The sequence below is a fragment of the Astatotilapia calliptera genome, chromosome 18, assembly GCF_964374335.1.
Source record: "Astatotilapia calliptera chromosome 18, fAstCal68.1, whole genome shotgun sequence".
Lineage (NCBI taxonomy): Eukaryota > Metazoa > Chordata > Actinopteri > Cichliformes > Cichlidae > Astatotilapia > Astatotilapia calliptera.
Window position 1 is genome coordinate 34390625 of NC_137439.1, and position 20534 is coordinate 34411158.

The 20534-nt window shown below is 42.1% G+C and overlaps 1 protein-coding gene across 1 annotated transcript; it reads right to left on the reverse strand.

The window, feature by feature from the left end:
* Positions 1-3600: 3600 nt before the first annotated feature.
* en2b (engrailed homeobox 2b) lies at positions 3601-6742 on the reverse strand. The gene is made up of 2 exons (XM_026149641.2): positions 5904-6742; positions 3601-4051 (listed from the first exon to the last, which is right to left on the reverse strand). Exons 1-2 carry the CDS (start codon positions 6367-6369, stop codon positions 3735-3737), a joined length of 783 nt encoding a protein of 260 aa, XP_026005426.1. The 5' UTR covers positions 6370-6742; the 3' UTR covers positions 3601-3734.
* Positions 6743-20534: the final 13792 nt, after the last annotated feature.

Below are 20534 nucleotides of genomic sequence, written 5' to 3' on the forward strand. Positions count from 1 at the left end.
TGATTTTTCTTACCATGCACCGATGTTCAGGTAAACTGCCCTCAGACATAAACGTGTTTGTAAGATTTCAGTGATGCTCAGGGTACTCTTTGGGCTCTGAATTTGCAGATAATTTTGGCTGTTGCTTTTCTACTGGTTTACCCTAATTTGTACAACACAGGAACGCTTGGTTTGTACTGATACATAATACTTAGATGTGGATTGAAATGAATAATCTCTGGAAGCATTTTCTTGTGAATGAAAAGTCAAATTAACAACAGTTATTATTCAGAATTACGCTCCTTATTTGAGACTGGCTTATTTTTCAACGTGTGTCTTGCAAAAGGACAATCTATAACTGAATGATTTGCTGGATATTGCACTCTATAGATGGTTTCTAGTTTTAGCTGAAATAATGACCTTTTTATTCTCATATCATTCGTCTGTCTCTTGTCAGTCTCTTCTGCTCTTGTTTCAAATTGAATTTCAAGTAGTGTTGGTGTGCAAATTGCAAATGATCCTGAATTAAACATTATAATGAAAATGTGAGGGAAACCATGTAGATGCAGCTATGCAGCGGTCCTGAAGATCAAAGAATAAAGACGGTCAACTAATCTGGTTCAGATTTTCCCACATTAAGGAGTTTTGGGTGCAAGCCTGGCAGATATGTCGCTGTTAGTGTTGTCAGGCACCATATAGGGTGAGGCTTTTGGAAGTGACTGCATGTCTCGGTTCCTGCCCAAACTGCAGCTGAGGGAATTTGAAATTGTGCTCATGGTGAACACACTGTGTTGCATTCTGTCACACGTGGTCACAACTGAAATACGGAAACTGAGTGTAAATGATTTCTTTATGTGTGTGTGTGTCTGTAAATAAAATTATATGTGTGCGATGAATAGTTTCTTGGGTGTGTTCATGATTTCCATCAGTTTAAAGCCATAAGGACTACTACACCAATGATGTGATTGGAGATGAGAGTTTTTGAAACTGTTCTGTCACATGGGCCAATTTTGTATCCCAAAAATGCCTAGGTTAATAATCATGGATAGTTTCTTTCCAACTACATTGACGTGCTCCATATGGGTTATGTCAAATATGGAACTGTTTTTTATTTTAAAATAAAAGTCTCAAATAAATTTACAAATATTAAATCTCTCCATGATGAAGATACCCCTCTGCCCTCTTAATTTTTATCCGGACCCTAGCCCATGGCCTTAAATGTCATTCTACTGAGGGCTGCTGTGTGAAAAGCTTGCAATCATCGGGTCAACAAACTCAAAATTAAAATAATACACTTTTAGGAGGTTTAGAAGGTTTTTTTTTAAAGATGCCCTTTGGAAATGTATGGAAAACACCTGTAGATACATTTTAAAGGAACAGAAAAGTAACTTCTTCAGATTAGCTTTCTTTTTTAATGCTCTTTGTAATAAAAGTGGACCACAACTATCAGCTAAAATCGAAATTGTGATAAAGAGCTTTTGGCGATGATTGTATCTGACATGCTGTGGCTGAACTTCACAGCCTGAACAGGACCTGTGCAGTAAGTGGAGCAGATTACGGTAAAATGCAAACATTTTACGAAATGAACACCTGGGTTTTGAGTAGAGGTGCAGACGTGTTGAGCGCGTAACTTTGTGTGCAGACCGCAGGTGTCCTCCCTGTTGCGCTCTCATGATGTCATCCTAATCAGTATCAACACATTTCATTTTTTTAAAGTTACTTTTTTCCTTTTTTTTCTTCTTTTGTCTTTTTGATGAATTTCGTGTTGTGAAATAAAAATATCTTAAAAGTCAAGTCTGCATTGTTGTCGTTTATTTACAATGACACCATTATAATATAAATTATTTACACGTTGTATATAAAAGAGAACCTCGGATGAGAGGGGAAAACACTAATATTTCATCTTTAAAAATATCGATTTCAAAAAGTCCCATTTGCCATATAGAAAACAGCCGCTCTCTTAACACCGTAATACTTTAAGGCAGAAACGTTTCCAGGTGCCTAACTCAATCCCAGAAAACATGACTGAGGCTTTAACATAAAATAAAGAAGTCCAAACATTCACTGCATCGTAACAATACGATTTGGTTCGGAGCCGGCAAACGTGTTCAAACAGAAAAATGATTGCAGGAAAAATAAGTTATGTAAACACCTGCGCGCGGGTGGATGTTTATTGCATTTAAAATAAGAGTACAAAGTATCTTCGTTAACAACAACAGGAAGTGTTCTTGAACATTCTCGGGTTGCCTGGAGGCCTCAGGATGATGCGGTTTGATATGAATGGAAATTTTAGCTATGGTCTACTGGCTTTTTAAGGCGATAGTTTATTTTTCGAAATGTCGTTGGCTTTCGGGAGAAAGTTAAAAGAATAATAATAATAATAATAATAATAATAATAATAATAATAATAATAATAGCTAAAATCAGAAAATTCAAAGCCGGTTGTGTTAAGTTGTGTGCGCATCTACTGGCAGATATCTGAGAGCAATTTTGCTGCTAAACACTGGTCACCAGATTTAAAGCACACCTTTAACTCCAGACATACCGTGAGGTCTCACATTCCGCATCCGGGCGCAGTGCGGCACCTGAAGGCCGCACAGGGCTGCTTCCACTACAACAAGCAGACCCGCAGGTCAACATTCAATACAGTCCAGCGGCATGACACAGCAAGAACAAAGAGGAAGCAAGAGGCGCTGCAGAAATGAGCCCCGTGGTCAGAAAGTACAGTAAGACAGGGAGAACACAGCGGACCGTTTGTCCACGCCACAGTTCCCGGAATGCAACAGAAAGAAATCTTTGGATATTAGCTCAGAGTTTTCAGACAGGGCTGCAGTGCGCGTGATGCTTGATCGCGTGATCACCTGCTCTCGAGCCCGTCGTGGTTTCGGCTGCAGCTGGAGCCATTTTCCTCCTCTGCAGGCCCACAATATCTAAGTTCTATCCACTCTGCTTTTTCTGTGCGGGCAGTTAGGCCACACTGCAGCGCGATCACTGTCACACATGGTTTGTTAGTTTTTATTTATTTTTAATTCCACGATTCGAAATCTCTTGTGGGCACGATGTAGCAGGCACGCAGGTAGGATGTGTCACATGACGCTGACACCTACTAAACCAGGAACATGGCTCCTCAGCTGTTGTCCGAACACCTTTGACCCTGTTTGTTCCGGGTTTCCATCGAGTGGAATCCCCGGCCTGCAGTCAGGTCACAGTAACAGAGGTCTGCCAGGAACCAGCGACTTTAAACTAATTCAAGCTGCGGAGTACACTTAACTGTTTTAAAAGTAGTTCTTAAAGTCGTTTATTTATTTTTATTCTACCTAAAGATATGTTATCCCATACTTCGATGAGACTGGAATTTATTATATGTCTTCTCGGTCAATTTTAACAGAGCAGCATTAGTATTAATTGTTCGCCATGTCCGCAGATATTTCCGTTGGACCCTGAATGCCACATTGGTCGCGGTTTCAGGCTGCAGCGAGTGAAAACGGTGGAGATTCCGGCTGTGACATGAATGCGGCTCCATCTTGACTTGAGCTGGGCCTCGTCATATCTACAGCCCTGAGTACACAGTATACAGCCATAATATCTCTGTCACAAACAGAGAGGGGTGTGTGTGTGTGTGTGTGTGTGTGTGTGTGTGTGTGTGTGTGTGTGTGTGTGTGTGTGTGTGTGTGTGTGTGTGTGTGTGTGTGTAATTGAAATAGAAATATGAACGCTGGTGATTTTATTGCATGTTCAGAGTCAACTGTCATCCTCTAGTCGCTGTCCGACTTGGCGTCCTTGGCTGTCGAGTGGTTGTACAGTCCCTGCGCCATGAGATGCAGCGCCAGAGAGTTTTTATTCCCGGATGCCTTCTTGATTTTGGCACGCTTGTTCTGGAACCAGATTTTGATCTGAGACTCGTTGAGACCGAGGTCCCGGGCCAGGCTCTGCCTCCGTTGTTCGGTCAGGTAGCGGTTGTTCTGGAACTCTGTTTTTAACCGCTGGAGCTGCTCCGCGGTGAAGGCCGTCCGGGGCCGTTTGTCTTCTTTACTCGGGGTCGGCGCTTTCTTTGGTTTGCGAGATCTGGGCCCTGAAGTGCAGCGGGAGTGAAACAAATGACAGCCAGTGGTTAGAGTCAGTACCGTGGACTTTTCACACGTCACATTTTTACACCTCAGCTGTATTTACAAAAATGAAACGGGCTCAGTTATGAGTGGAAAACGTCTCTGTTCACATTTGCGCCAAATTAGGCAAATTTATCCTCGCGGCCAGGACTCACGTGACCTCCTGACAAAGCTGTTTAGATTCGGACTGAAGAAGAAAGTCAGCGACTTGGGGCTAATCTAGTTGATTAGTTTTTAGCAAGTCTAATCTTATTTTAAAGGACATATTGGTCACAACCTTTAATTCCATCCAACTGGATGCAATGGACCACACTGGGCATTAAGCACAGCTTAATGCTGAGGAGGAGAGGGTGCAGATGGGGGTGGGGTTTGGAGATGAGGAGGGATGGGGGCGTTGGGCGCCTCTTTCCCTCTCTGTAGCATAGGAACTCTATTTTTTAAAAGTACTTTTCTTTTGTCTCTGCACTGACATTGAGGTGTTTCTGCCGTGGTGGGATCAGGTGGACCATCCATGAGAAATGATTGAACTCAGTGTAAAAGACAGTAGGCGTACCTGCTCAGTACAGAACTCCCCATCAGTACAGGTGCACATGAAGCAGCTGCGCTGAAGGCCTGCATGCACTCTGACCTGGTCACGCGCATCGGGACGCTGTAACGTGCGCCGGGGCTCAGGTAACCGGACCGGTGCGCGGACGGAATCATGCGAGGGAGGCTGCGGGCTCTCCGGCCAGGAGCCTTTCATGAACTCGATGAACGCTTTTTTCTTTCGATTCATCGATTTAAATAAATAAATAAATAAACAAATAAATATTAATGTTAGGAATAAAAAATAAAAATAAAAAAAAACTCTTCCAAACGCGTCTTCGATACATGACTACGGTCTCTTCCTGTGCTCGGCTGCTGTGCTGTAGCATCGTTTTAGCAGCTGACATGGTGACAAAGGAAAAGTCCAAGTTTCCACGCATCCGCTGGCTGAATGAGCCGAGCCCGTTGCAAACTTCCACTTTAGCCCTAAAAACTCCCAGAGAGAGGGACAGGCTGGAAACAGGCTTCACCGCGATGCACCATAACGTGAGGGAAATGCTCCATTTGCAAACATTTACTACGCAGATGTGGGGTTTCTTCTTCTTCTTCTTCTTATCATCATCATTATTATTATTATTATTATTTTTTTTTTTACAAGTGAGATGAAATAAAATAAAATAAAATTAACTTTGGAACTGTGTTCTTAAGCATTTTTAGATTGAACCGACGGACTTTGGATACACAGCCTTCACTTTTTAGACTACCCCATTGTCAAAAATATGCTAATAGAATATTAACAAAGAGGACTGGGGAACAATGGCGTTAACTTGGTTTTACTTCACTTCAATATCATTTAACTTTACTTTCGACTCATGTTTAATTTCGTCGTTTTTTCAGAGCACTTTCCAGCCGCTTCGTGGATTTTGTTTTTATTTTAAAGCTACATTCAGATTGAATTCTGTACAGAATAGAAACGAGTTTCCAATATGCGTCTAAATTCATGTGAAATCTGCTCAGACTGCTCCTGTCATTTCAGGTTTAAAGTATGAAATTATTACTCAAACATCAGTTGTGTCGATTTAATGATGAGTTGTTACAAGTGATGAGTATATTATATGAAGGTGGGGGTAGAGGCCATTACTTCGGCACTGCTCAGAAAATGATGCAATAGCAGCTTTTTGGCTCCTTCCTGAAATTCAGCCTTTAAAGTGACTCTGAATTGCAAAGAGGAGCTGCCTTTTCCTTCTTTTGCTTTTCATGAATTAGACCTGGATGAGGAATGTTTTTGCTAACCTGATGACGGACGGTCCGAGTAGCGAGTACAATACACCCAAGCTGGCCACAGCATCGATTTGGCCGCTGTGGCAGTGCTGGCCTGAGGGCTGCGGCAGCAGTCATTAGCCGCCACATCGCCGGGCCTCCTGGCGTCAATGTCCGGATGCTGGTCTTCATGCTCTCCTGGGTTCTCCTCTTCTTTGCCTCCTGCTCCACCCTGCCGAGGGTTAGCACTTTTGGGAGGCTTTCTCCCTGTCAGCTCCTCTCTTTGTATGAGCACTCCAAGAGCGTCTCCCTGCCGATCCGGAGCCCCATCCTTCCTCTTCAGGCCGAAGTCCGGCCTCAAAATGTTGTCGATGTAAAAGTTAGTGATCCTGTGAGACTGTTGGTTGCCAGGTGGCTGCAAGAGGGGCAGGATGGCCCGGTTGGACTGCTCCCCGGAGTCCCGTGGGCGCTCTGGGTCTCGGCGAGCATTTCCTTCCATTCTGATGAAGCCTGAGCAGCTTCAGCACCTGCTCCCTTCCGCAGCGTAGTGTCTCCAATATCACTTTATTATCAGCTAATATCTATATTTGTCGCTGCAGTGAGAAGAGCGAGTTGGAGCGTGGCGCAGTAGTTTGTATTGTTTTCTGTGCAAACGCGCCTGTGGGGAATTTGACAAAGGAAAAAAAAACATGCTTCAGTTTGTGCTCCTCACTCCTCGACCTGCAGCTCACCTGCGTCACTTTGAATCTCATAAAACTCCATTTCGTTTGTTTGCTTTGTTAAATCACTCTTTTGATTTTCTTGCTCCCTGCACACAATTACTGACGCTCCAGCAGCTCCAAGTGCGCTCATCAAGACGCCGCTCAAATACTTTCACTACTGATTTTTGGTTTTCATTTCTGATTGGCTGCGAGACACTGCGATGACGTCGTACTACGGGTCGTTCAGACACGTGCCTCCGACCAATAGAGGCAGAGAGTTGGTGTCATGTGAGGTTCCGGAATTCCCGGGAGGCGCAAATTAATCCAATCCACTCAGTCACTTTACGGTGCATTCAGGTTCCAGCGGAAAATTCCACTTCTCTGAATGTTTGAAGGTTCCGTTTGACCTCTGGAGTCACACTAGCAGAAACAATACTCAGAAATTGGTGATGACATTATTTCAGTTCCACACAACTCCTTATTATCTCATTACAACTACAAGACAAACAGATAACGTGGACAGACACGAAGAACGAAAGCTTTGATCTTCCAGGCGCTACCAATTCACATCCAACATCCCAATGGAAAACACGCAGCTCAGCAGCTCCATTTCCACGAAGGATTGAGAGGCTAGGCTTCCACTGACTGGGTTAGTTTCCTGCTCACACATAGTGATGAGCAGGGCTGGCTGTTTGCTCTCATAAGGTTATGAGCACACCTCTTTGGCTGTCATCTTGGAAAAAATAATTCATTTGCAATATCCTACAGAATCCTAACCGGCTGAAGGCCGCCTGCTCACTGCCATGACCTGTAATGGAAATGCCGCGCAAAGTTTTGGTGACTCGCGGGCTCATTCCAGCTCCTCTCACAGAGCCTGAATGCAGCACAAGTTTAGCATCAACACCTAAACACAAACAGCTTAACACCGATTACCGGGACCAAAGCGTGGGTCGGGGTTGGGTAGGCCTGTGGGGCTGTGGCGGTGTTGGAGGTCGGAGAGACAGTCCGCATTCTGACTGCCTGAATGATATTATTATTATTATTATTATTATTATTATTATTATTAATTAACTAATGATAAAATGGGCCTTTACAGCAAGCTTTAATACCTCAAGTGTGTGTGTGTGTGTGTGTGTGTGTGTTTATAATAGTTTCTTGTTCATGGTGCGTACTTTACCCCCGCATAAAATTGTTTAAAGGGGCCTGAGGGCCGATCTTCCTCCCGTCTGGGTGAAGATACAGTAAACAGAATATAGGGATGTATTTTCATCGTTGGGATGTTTTTCACTGAACTGGAACCAAAAAGGTTGTTTGGGGTTTGTTTGTTTTTTCAAATCTTTGGAAAAATATTCCCAAGCGTTTTTTTGTTTTTTTTACTGTTCCCATCCATTAGTCTTTTCTGTTTTGCCATCCTGCGTAAATATGCGCGCAAAGTCGTGCAGGGACGCATGTCTCTGTGCCCTGTGGGGCTCATTTTGTTGAAATTTTCAACAATGTAGTGGAATATAGCCTGTAAAATTTACACTGATATAAATACATCAATGCATATTGTCACTAACTTTAATATCCACGTGCTATTCAGCAGAAGAGCTCCCAGTTTCATAAACATGACCAAACACACGGAGTTCTGATGTAAAGCCAGCACTACAGCTGCGATCATTCATCAATAATCTCTGACAGTCCGATGAGTCTGTGTTTTCACTGATATAAATGTAAGCATATTACAAAGCAACTGCTACAGGAATTTTCTAGTGTGCGAAAGTTGGTTCAGAATGAAAGACAAATTGTAGCTGAATAAAATAAAGGAGCAAATAAGGTGGAAGTGAGAAAGTGATCCAATGAGGAAAAGTTTCAATAGAAGAAGAAAATCATGAAAGCGAGAAATGTGAGCGCGGACACACGCACACGCGCTGTAGTCACGCGCAGCTCGAATATTTAGCAGGACTGACACAACAAAAAGTGCACCGTGGGAGTTTTACAACACGTGAGGAATTATTTTTTAATTATGTACTGGTTTCTTCAAAGGTCTTGTGAAGCAGTGGTCTTGAGTAGTCAAGTAATAATTTTCTGCCTTCGGTTGAAATAAAAACAAACTCAGTGCGGGATGTGACGCAGCAGTCAGTGAATTCAGAGGCCTCGGTTAGCTGGGCGGAGAGGAGAGCATGCTGGGCTTTTAGCTTTGGTCACACGAGGTTAGTCTTACACACAGACACACACACCTGCAGGTCGCTGTGTTTCTGTTCTTTAACTTTGTGTTTTCATGTTTGAAACACGTTAACAGGCTGAGTTACAGTGTAGCAGGGCTTTGGCTGTGCCTTTGATGTCATTTCTGCTCCCTTTAAAAATGCACCAACCCGTTTTCTGTAGATAGTTATGAGTTATCATATTTTCGTTGCCGCCTGGAACAAATTCGGCGTCTTGTTAACATAAACAGATGTTTTTGAATACAGAAATGAATCAGTTAAAGACGTCACCCTGATGACCTCACACATAAACATGCAAAGAGGTAAAAATCATATGCGTTTCACAATCTTACACTGATCAGTTGTTTTTGCTTTGAGTTCATAATAGGTGGTGTTATTTGAACTGGAATATTTGGAATATCTCTCTGTTTTGTATATGTACAAAATATTGGATAACAATCCTGCAAACTCCAAGTCATGATGTACTATTTGGAATTTTCCCTGGAGTGATATTAGATCACAGGTGGAAATTGAATGCTTGTAAAATATGCCGTGGCCATGTGTTAGAGCAGAAAGTTTGTGGTGTTATTTTTTCCCCTTCATTCTTTATCTGCCGTTGGTGAGTACAAGGACTCCTTGATACATATCCCAGCCCCAGATTTTTTAAATAAAAGATACAAGCTAATGCCAGGCAACAGCTAAAGGACTTTGATAAGTGTATGGGAATCAGAGCTCTGATATCAAAAATAAAAAAACAGCTAAACTGGTCCATCTCAGTGATGAGCAGCAACATTTCTACAATAATTATCTGTCCCAGCTTTTGGATTTCTTAAGGTTGAGCAGCAGGCTTTATGAAACTGCATTTGTGCCCAGATGAGCCAGAAGACAAAGCAGAGGTCAGCCAGGACCATCAGCTTCTTGTCTGCCTTTTCAAAAGCCTCCTGGAGGGGGGGAAGGAGCGAGGGGAGCTCTAAGGTTAGAGGACACTTCCGATTCCTCCCTAGCCGCTTTTTTTTTAAGTAGGTGGTGGAGGGTGGTGGTGGTGAGCTACAATAATCACTCACACTTTGACTCTAACTTATCGCTAGTAGGGAATGAAAAAGCTGGCTGAACTGTGACCTCCATCATCACGAGGCAGAAAAGCTCAAAGCTTTTGTTTCAGTCTAGCACATACAGGGCATTATGATGTCACTGATATCTGTCACAGATCACACAGAATTGTGGATTTTTTGATTTTTGGACAAAAACCATTTTTAAACAAATATGAAATAAACCATTAAAGCATCAAGTCATCGTCAGAAGCTCTCTGGCCATTCTTCCTCCTTACTGAACGCTGAAGATGAGACTTACAAAGGCAAAGCTGAGACGTGAATATTAACATTAGTAAATGCATCACAACTAAAAAAAGAAAGGACAACATATCAACAAATTCAGCAACTGCTCCAACTGATGTGAAGCTAAATTGGCCACACTGGGCTTTGAAAAGCACTCCTCACTGTGAAAACTTCAATCTTTCCAGGATGCTGCTGAGATTTAAGCACAGTCCATGTTGTGAGATTTACTTTTGTTAGCCCCACAGAGCAGACAAACCGTTCATGTGTCAGATGACAGGTCACAGAGCTGTTAAATGTAGCAAACTGCACTTAGAGTGGGAAGTTGTAGAATTCTGATGATCTTTGGCAAAAAAAGAAAATACAATTCACAAGTGTTTCTTTGTCACTGCAGATCTGAACTACATGCCCAAACTACTGCTTATGGCCTCAGTACAGTGTATATGTAGCTCAAAGGTAGCATAAATAATTCTGGATTTATGTATTTTTAGAACACAGAAATAAAATCATTCAAAAGTCAAATCTGTTTTTTAAATGCATTTACCCAACGAGGTCTGCTTTCAATAAAAGCCTGCATCTTCCTCTGATGGCTCAGTCAGTTTGTATTTATCTGCGTCCTGGATGCAGACAACCATACTTACACAGTTTTAGTTGAAATTCAAGCCCCTGTTTCCCTGTAAACCACACTTTTTATTGTGGAATAAAATACTAACACAATTTAAAAGGCACTTAGGCGAGGCAAGAATGCGTTTGATACAAATGACTCAGCAGTCATCAGAACAACACGTAGTGTAATAATCATTTTCCTATTAAAGGAAGAATAAGAGCCATACCTGGACATCATCTTCTGCTCAGCTCGTCCAGCTCTACTTAGCTCTGTCTTCCCCTTTGGCCTCTGACAGCATCCTCAAAAGCTGTGAGCAGGCTTTTTGCTATCAGTTACCACTTTAATCCTCCTGATCATTGTGCCATGGATAAAACCAGTGTGAAAGAAGCCCACAGGCCAGACTGATGGGCCTCCTGAGCTCTAGGGAGCTTGGCATCTTAGACAGTTGCTTGGTCCTGCATGAGTTCACAGCAGTACTGACTGACAAAGGATGGTTTTGCTCTGTTGCTCTTTTAATTTTAAGGGCTCCTCTGCAGAAGAAAAAGCATGCAGCACACACTGAGTTCTGCGGAAGGACACAAACCAGGGACAAAAGCATGAGCTGAAACATCTACCTATTGTTAATGTGTTCTAAAGGACAAGGGAAAGTTTTGCCTGTGTGAACCCAGAGTTCCTCACGCATATATTCCTTATCTTATGCAGCAGAGTAGAACAGAAAAGACTTCAGACTTTAGCAAATGACCACAGAAGTGCAGAGGGAACCTCATTAAACTTACTAACGTGTAGTGACATTAGTCACTCTTCAGTTCAATTCTAATTTATTTACATAGCACCACATCACAAAAACAGTTGCCTCAAGGTGTTTTATATTGTAAGCTGAAGACCTACAATAACAGAGTAAACTCCCCTAGAGCACGCAGCTGGGGATAGTGGTAAATGGAGTTGTTCTTAGATCACTTTCTGACCACTCAAGACAAGACAGAACTTGTCTCATTCACACAAGCATGTTTTTCTATCCAACATTCACATGCATTCACACTCCAATGAATGCATCAGAGAGCAACATGGGGTAGTATCTTGCCCATGGAGACTGGAGCAGGCAGGATTGAACCACCAACCTTCTGATTAGTAGGCGACTTACTCTGAGCTACAGCCACCCCAAAAACAGCAGAGTGGGAGGGCAAAGACTTGCTTTTAACAGGAAGAAACCCCAGCAGAGCCAGGCTCAGGGAGGGGCAGTCCTCTGCCATGACCACTTAAATAAATAAAATTGAATTGAAAGTGGAATTGAATTATTAATGACAGTGGAGCAGAAGGCTTTAATGCAAGACATTTACCTCACAATGAAAGAACAAAAAGAGAACCGCTGCACATTTGTGATATGACCTTGACCGACGAACAACCATTTCTGTCCACATTCTGTCAGCTTTCTACCAAACATCACTCAAAGGCAATTATTATTCCAACAAAATATCATACTTGAAAATGCCCTAATTAAAACTGTGTTGCTCCATATCTTTAATCTGATTCTGCTGATTGAATCTAGGTGGCAGTAAGTACCACTTTCTGTAAAACCCTGGGGAAGTTTTCTATTAGACAATCTCTTGCTTCTTTCTCTCCTCTTTGGATCTTAGAGGTCATTTTCTCTTTTTCAATTAACATCATTATATTAAAATGTACTGTTTCTCCATTATGGTCTGACAACATTTAATCTACAGAGAATACAAAGTGGATAGAGGAGGTCTGGATGGATATGTGACAGGTCTACATTTCCTTCACACAGGTACAGCGGTGGGAAGAAGTGTTTGCCCCCTTCCTGATTTCTTCTTCTTTTGAATGTTTGTCACACTTGCATGTTTCAGATCATCAAACAAATTTAAATATTAGACAAAGATAACACAAGTAAACACAAAATGCAGTTTCTAAATGAGGCTGTTTATGATTAAGGGAAAGAAAAAACAAACCTCCCTGGCAGTGTGTGACAGAGTGATTCACTCCACACAGAAAGACTTTCCATACAGCTACACAGTAACACGCCACCAGTTTCACTTTAACTGATACAGCTTCACTTGTAACACTGCTATCAGTGTTCTCATTGAGCTCGCTGCAAGAAAACAGAGTAATAACATTTCAAATCAAATCAAATCAAATCAAATCAAATCACTTTTTATTGTCACATCACATGTGCAGGCACACTGGCACAGCACATGCGAGTGAAATTCTTGTGTGCGAGCCCCACAAGCAACAGAGATGTGCAAACACAACAACACAAACGAGCAAAATACAAGAATGGCCAACCTGAAACTAATAAATATATGTACAATATATAATAGTGTATGCATTTCTGGATGTGTATACTAAATATTTTCCTACGTGTGTGTGTGTGTGTGTGTGTGTGTGTGTATATATACACATTTTTACAAATTAAATAGTAAAAAAATAAAATAAAATAATAATAATAATAATAATAATAAAATATATAAAATATACAGAGTTGAATATGTGCAAAACAAGTGGCATTTATATACAGTGTGGAGTGCATAATGTTGAAGTTCCAGTAGTGAAGCTGAGGTGTCTATGACGTGTTCAGCAGTCTGATGGCCTGATGGAAGAAGCTGTCTCTCAGTCTGCTGGTACGGGACCGGATGCTGCAGAACCTCCTTCCTGATGGAAGCAGTCTGAACAGTTTATGGCTGGGGTGACTGGAGTCCTTGATGATCCTCCCCGCTTTCCTCAGGCACCGCTTCCTGTAGATGTCTTGGAGGGAGGGAAGCTCACCTCCAATTATCCGTTCAGAGCACCGCACTACTCGCTGGAGAGCTTTGCAGTTGTAGGCGGTGCTGTTGCCATACCAGGTGGTGATGCATCCAGTGAGGATGCTCTCAATGGCACAGTGATAGAAGGTCCTGAGGATGCGGGGGCTCATGCCGAATCTTTTCAGTCTCCTGAGAAAGAAGAGGCGCTGCTGCGCCTTCTTCACTGTTTTGTTTGTGTGTACTGACCATGTAAGATCCTCAGCCAGATGTACTCCAAGGAACCGGAAGCTGCTCACTCTCTCCACAGCAGCGCCGTTGATGGTGATGGGGGTGTGTACTTCTCTGCACCTCCGGAAGTCCACTATCAACTCCTTTGTCTTTGCGACGTTGAGGGTGAGATGGTTGTCTTGACACCAGTGGGTCAGGGCGCTGACCTCCTCCCTGTAAGCCGTCTCATCACCGTTGGTGATAAGACCCACCACTGTAGTGTCGTCCGCAAACTTCACAATGATGTTGGAGCTGTTAGTGGCTGTGCAGTCGTAGGTGTAGAGTGAGTACAGGAGAGGGCTCAGTACACACCCCTGTGGAGCACCAGTGTTCAGTGTTTAAAACAATGTTTAAAACAATTTACATTTATTCTATATATTGTGGGAGCAGCACTCTATGCATAGATGCCCGTACAGATCCACCTCCTTCAGCTTTTCCTAGGGCACACTGAGGCGGATTAATCAATCTGTTTATTATTGTGAAAAAATTGTTAGGTTTGTACACATTTTTATCAAAGTTTGCTGCAATAAGGGTTAGCCTAACCCCCTCAGAATTTTACTTGATGATACTTAGATCCACTGACTGAATTCCACCAAGTTTATACCATCTAGAAAAAAGACAGTATAAATAATGTACTGTCAGTACAGAGGATGGAAATCTCCAGGGCAACTCATAAAACAACTGCATTCAACCAGTTGTGTACGTCTGATCAGCTGATCACAGCCTGTACATTAAGAAAATCTACTGGAACTCTCCATGGAAGTGAATGTGAGCTATTATTCTTTTCTCCATGCTGAGCCATTATAACCAGTTTTAGGTTCCCCCACCTCGGTGTCTCTCGTTAACTAGCAGCTGGTTCATTCGTGCTGCCAGACGCTCGTGGAGTGCAGTCAGCTTCTTTAGCCAGTAGGCGTGAACCATGTCGGCCCTGGTGCTGTCCAACTCTTCATACTGGAGACCCTTTCTTGGATATCTGCCACTGTGATGGTACTGGACCCTGTTCAGGGAGGTCGCTGTGGTCAGCCCTCAGATCTAGCCACTGAGCATTGTCGTCATGGGTTGCGTCCTTCTCCCATATGCTCTTCCAGTATTGCTCCGTCTCCAGCCTTGGTGGTGCTGTTCTCTTATTATTATTGTTCCCTTGCCACTGAGAGTACACCTTTGCTGGTTCTGTGGAGAACAGCTGGTTTATTCTCCTGCCTTTGGTCTCTCTGGTGTACCTCTTCAAGCGGCTGGCCAAGGCTGTGAGTCGTTGCTTGGCAGTTTCCAAGGCCTCAGGTTTGGACAGCTTGCTATACTTCTTAGGCACCTTCTTTGTTGCACCTTTCTGCAGCTCCAAAAGTTGTCTGACCTCCCGCCGTGCTACCTTGATCTTAGCCTCTAGCCTCCTTCTCCATGGAGGGTACTGCTCCTTGTGGCTGTTCAACTTGTAGCCAAGCATCTCACTGATCACTGCTGCCGTATTGTAGATCAGTTTGTTAGTGTCGGTAATCGTGGTTGTAGGTATTGTCCGTAGTGCTGCATTAACATCATCTAGCAGACCTTCTGAGGGTACTTCACGTAATCTTGGTAACCGGCTACGGGGGATCCAGGTTTCAAGCTTGGCCATGATCCTATTTTTCAGGTCAGTTCCTCTCGCACTCAACGATCCTTCTCCTATCGCACTTGGGGCTATGTACCCAATCTCGGGTGGGGGTGATGATATCTCCCCCCTGACCTGGTGTCCTTGCTCCCCCTTGCCAGTAGCATTCGTGTTGTACCTCGTCAATCTCTAGCTGTGAGAGCAGTCCCTTCTTTCAAATGTTGGAACTACTAGTGGTTTTGCCGTCAATGTGGATGTTGGGTATCGAAGATTCCATAGGTAAAGCAGCTGGATGGGGTAGTGGTAAGACTACATGCCTTTGGAGCGGAGAGTCACAAGTTTGATTCCCGCCTGTGTCCGTCTGCTGCCAGAGAGGGACACAGAGGACAAAGACACAAGGGGAACCTAATAGACAACAAACTAAACTCATTGTAAGCAAGCTCAGAGACATAGTAAGAATGAACTATTATTATAATTTAAGTTTAACCAGTTAGTACTGAACTGGTTAAACTTAAATTATAATAACACCAAAACACTCACAAAATTACAATGAACTGTTATCCGGAAACAGGACAAAATTGTGAAGCATCCATGCCGAAAATCTGGATTATATTATGAAAATTAATACATTTTTTTATTTTGAATAACACGTAGAAGATGTGCAACTCCTTTGATTTTCCAATATGTGAAGTCTTATGTTTTATTAATGATTGTGAAGTCTGAGTCGTTCCAAATTTGGGAGTGAAGACAGGGAAGCTGTCGAGTTGGTAATCTGTCATGTTTTCCAACATGCTGACAAGAGCTGACGTTACGGATATGCTGTGAAAAGGGCAGTGTTTCTTAATCATCTGACTGATAAATGGGAGGTCTGAAAAAAGTATGTCTTGGCATAGTACTTATTCAGTTTGCAACCGGAATGAGTCAGACTGAGTGTTACTCAACCATTTAATAAGGCTGTTAAGTTAGTCAGTTAGTTGATTAGCTAGATGATCTTTGGTGTTTCTAGACTTCCTTGAGATTTGGGTTTTTGGAAATTTGAAGTTTTATGAGGAGAATTTTATTTTTTCAATAAAATTTTCCAAATGGTAAATTAATGGTTTGAAACCAGGAAGTGCTAGGAAATACTGAGAAAGGATACAAGATAATTGCCTGGCCTTCTACAGAGTGATATGGAGAGTTTGACCCAAAGGTTTTAATAATTTTCAGTTGGTTTAAGCAGCAGAGCTTTCCTTTTGAAAATGCACATGCTGAGCTAGGTGAATATTGGGGAATCTTAAATATTTCAGGTTTCCTGTGTGGAGGTGGTAGGTTGTTGAAATGGCTGCCACACCCCCCTCATTCATACAAACTGGTAAACTGGTCAATTTTGACCAGTTTATTGAATAGGTGAAGACTTCTGAAAACAAATCTATAACCTTCAATGTTAGGGTCAGGAAAGAAAGCACAGGAAAACAGTGCTTTTATTTTTTTAATTTTTTTTTTTTTAATTATTTCATTTTATTTTCACCTGCTAAATACGGGACAGATTTGACTGGGGAAAAGAAGGGGAGAAAGAAAGAGGGAAAGAAAAACAGTGGGGAAGAGGGACGGGGATAAAGGTCAAAAACAAAAAACCAACTAAATAAGCAGACAAAAAATGCATATATCAATCACCTGGATCACCTGTTGAGAAAGAAAAAAGAAAACAAGCAGAAGAGAACAAGAGTAATAGAATAAACAACATCACAATGATATATGGGAATATGACAGTAAATACTAAATGTTAAACATTATTGTGCGGCACATAAGATCAACAGAACACAGTGTGCTTTGAGGTAGGAGCCAAAAAGGGTGTAGTTTGTGGGTGTGATCACCCGTGTGTACACCTGTGAGCATGGACGCGCTTGTTTTTAAAAGGTTCCTTCATGTAATGATCTGCTAAAGGGTGTGGGGGGGCCACAGCCCCGTCCTCCAGGGCATGAAGCAGGTATGGAGGAGATCAAAACTCCAGACATCCAGAGGCCCCCAGAACACAAGAGACCAAGGAAGACCAACAGAGGGGCAGCCGCGCCACTGTCCCAGAAAGAGCTGAGGAGAGTCCCAGATGAGGGCTCACTCAGCAGCCGCGGAGCAGAAGCCAGGGGGAGTTGCAGTGACGCGCCCGTGAGCTCAGCCAGCTGTGCCTGAGTGACCGAGCCCCAGGCCGAGAGGCCGGGGGCACCCCACCTCCGAAGTGGCCCGAGCGAGCCCCAGGCTCCAGGCCCCGATAAGCAACCACCAAGGAGTGAGCCGGTGTGTACCTGGACACCCATCCCCGGACACAAAGAACCACCAACGCACCGATGTCTGAGGGAGTCCGCCACTGGCAGGGGAGTGGTGGGGGGAGATAGGCCAATTTATTTAACCATGATATTTGACGTAAAATTACACGGTTATTTGACGTTTGATTAAGAGTGCAAAATAGTTGTTCTAGAAAGATTGGTTTATCTAACATCCTAGCTTGTGTTATTGTAGGAAGAAATGTAGTACTGATCAATATCTTTGAATACCTCTTATCTTTTAAGAGGTGTTTAAGTTCATATAAAACTACATATCACTTCTACATATACAAAATACAATACTATATATATGTATATACATGTAGAATTAGGCCAAGGCTTCCCTGCTGAGTCCTTGATTATTGGGATGTAGTTTTTTCTTCGTTTTGCATGTTTGCCAGATATTTACAAGATGTACTATTGTATTCACATTTGTCATGTCTCAGGTGCTGTAGAAGAAATTGTGCCATTAGCTCATTTTCCTAAATCACTTAGAATAAGTTCAGGTTGCATAGATTATTTCTAGTGATTTTATTTTCTCTTGCAAAATATTTTTAAATTCTGTGTCTTTCTTCTTTGGTAGGATGAGCATAAAATGATCCTGCCCATTAAAACAGCTTTCCCAGAATAAGATTGGGGAGGCATTTGGAAAACAGCTTATATCTATGTCTACTCCCTCTTGAAAATGATTGAAGTCCTTTCGCAGAGATGTGTTAAAACGCCATCTGGTGGATTATTTTTGTTTAAGTTTGTCATTAAGCGTAAAAGAGACAGGAGCGTGGTCATTAACCGCTCTTGAGTGGATTTGTGTTTCTGATTTATTCTAGATGAAGACAGTTGTTGGTTAGGAAAAGAAATTCTCAGTGAGGAATGATGGAGTTGAGAGAAGTGTTCTTGATCATCTGATGCAACCTCCAGCCATCACAATGGCCATACTCTTCTATGTATTGTTTTAAAATGACAGTGAATTGCGCTGTACTATTCATGAATTCAATGGGGAGACAGTACAACTGGACCAGCAGCAGTGTGACATGAGAGCACTGAGAAGATTTAGTCCAAAGCCTTGCTGCAACATCCTGAAGAACCTGAATATGTTCCAGAGAACTTTTGCATTTCTATCGATTACTGAGAATATGAATAATTTTGGACATGACACTTTTTGCTCAAATGTAAATAAAAGCTAAAAGAAATTCACACAATGTTGCTTCTTGTCTTATTATCTTTTGGAAGATGCCTGTGTCATTTCCTGTATAAAAAAACAAACAAAACTTGCTGGTTGAATAAAAGTAACTTCAAGATAAAATTTGCCAGAGTAACTCTGAGCTTGACTGTATATGATCATCAGGTGATAAGCAATAATGCAGCTGTCAAATGGCTCATCCGGTCACTGTTCCTGCTGCTGTGTTTCAATTTGATCAGAACTGAAGGTGACATGTGGGAGTAAAACCTGAAACCAGCATCGTGTAATGACAGGCGGTGTGTCTGAAGTAATGTCTACATTTTGTAGCAGCAAGGTCAAAAGGCAACATTCTACATCATTAATGTAGCTGCCTCTAATTATTGCCCTGAATTGGTTGCGACTCAGTTTGTCAAGGTCTCTTAGCACTGATGCATCCATGATCCACCATGCAGCATGTGTGTCTGCAAACCAATTGAACTACTTGAGCGTTTGTACTTGACAGCTGCTCAGGCACCTACTAATGAATGAAGTAACTGATCACCAGAGGAGCAAACTGAAGACGGAATGACATCGTGGAAAATCAGAATTACACATCCTTCAGTAGGAAAGCACAAGGTTTCGAATGGTGGTTGTGACAGAGTACAGGCCCACTTCTCAACATGTCAGCTGCTGACTGACATGGTCCTCTGTGTACCCACTTTTAAATCATATGATCACCAGAATGGCATACAACAAAACATGCATACGTTGTTACGAATGCTTGAGTGAGAACATTTGCAAAGAGGAATGAAACATATATATCTCATATTCAGTTTTAGGTCATTAACTTCACAGCAATCGTTATGGCTTTTTATTATGATAAAGAGCCTGAAATATTGTCCTCATGATGAAGGACTTACAAATCACACTTCTTTCTAAGATTTGGCCAAGAATTTGTGATTTTATTATTAAAATTAGAAAATAAATAAATCTGGCGCTTAGGTTCCCATATCGTCATCAACAACCTCTACACTCTTTAAATAATTTTACAACTAGATTTAAACTGGGAACATATCAGATTAAATTCGATACTACAGAATTAGATGCTACAAAACCTTCTCTGCCTAAACTGCACTCTTAGACACAAATGACACAAACTTCTGGGTTTAAAGCACATTTAGGAAAACAGCCAGGGTCTGGTTAAAATCTAGCCAGAGCTGCAGCTGTTGGACTAAAGGTATTACAGTATGATGATCATTTATTTGCCCCCTCGCTGATTTCTTTTTTAAATTTTTCTTTCATATTATATTACACAAAAGCAAATAAGCTAGTTGGCCCTATTTGAAAAAGTAATTGTTCTCAAGCATGACTGCCTGTTAAAGGTTATGCAAGAGCATGTCAGTCTTTGACTAGGCCATTTCAGAACCTTCATTTTGGATTTTGGAGTCATTCAGAGGTGGACTTGCTGGTGTGTTTCGGAACATTGTCCTAGCTGGATGTTTCTTCCTGTTAAAAGAGAGTTTTTCCATCCCACTGTCACTAAAACACTTGTTTATAGGAGGTCATGTCATGGCTGGATCTTCTTTGTATTATTTTATAGTCTTTACCTTGGAATGTAAAGCGCCTTGAGGCAACTGTTGTTGGGATTTGGCACTATGTTAGAATTGAACTGAATTGAGTTAAACCTTCCAAAAAGTTAAACTTTTATCCACAGTTCACAAGTCCACAGAATATTTTCCTAAAAGTCTCAGGAATCATCACAGATGCGAGACGAGCCTTGT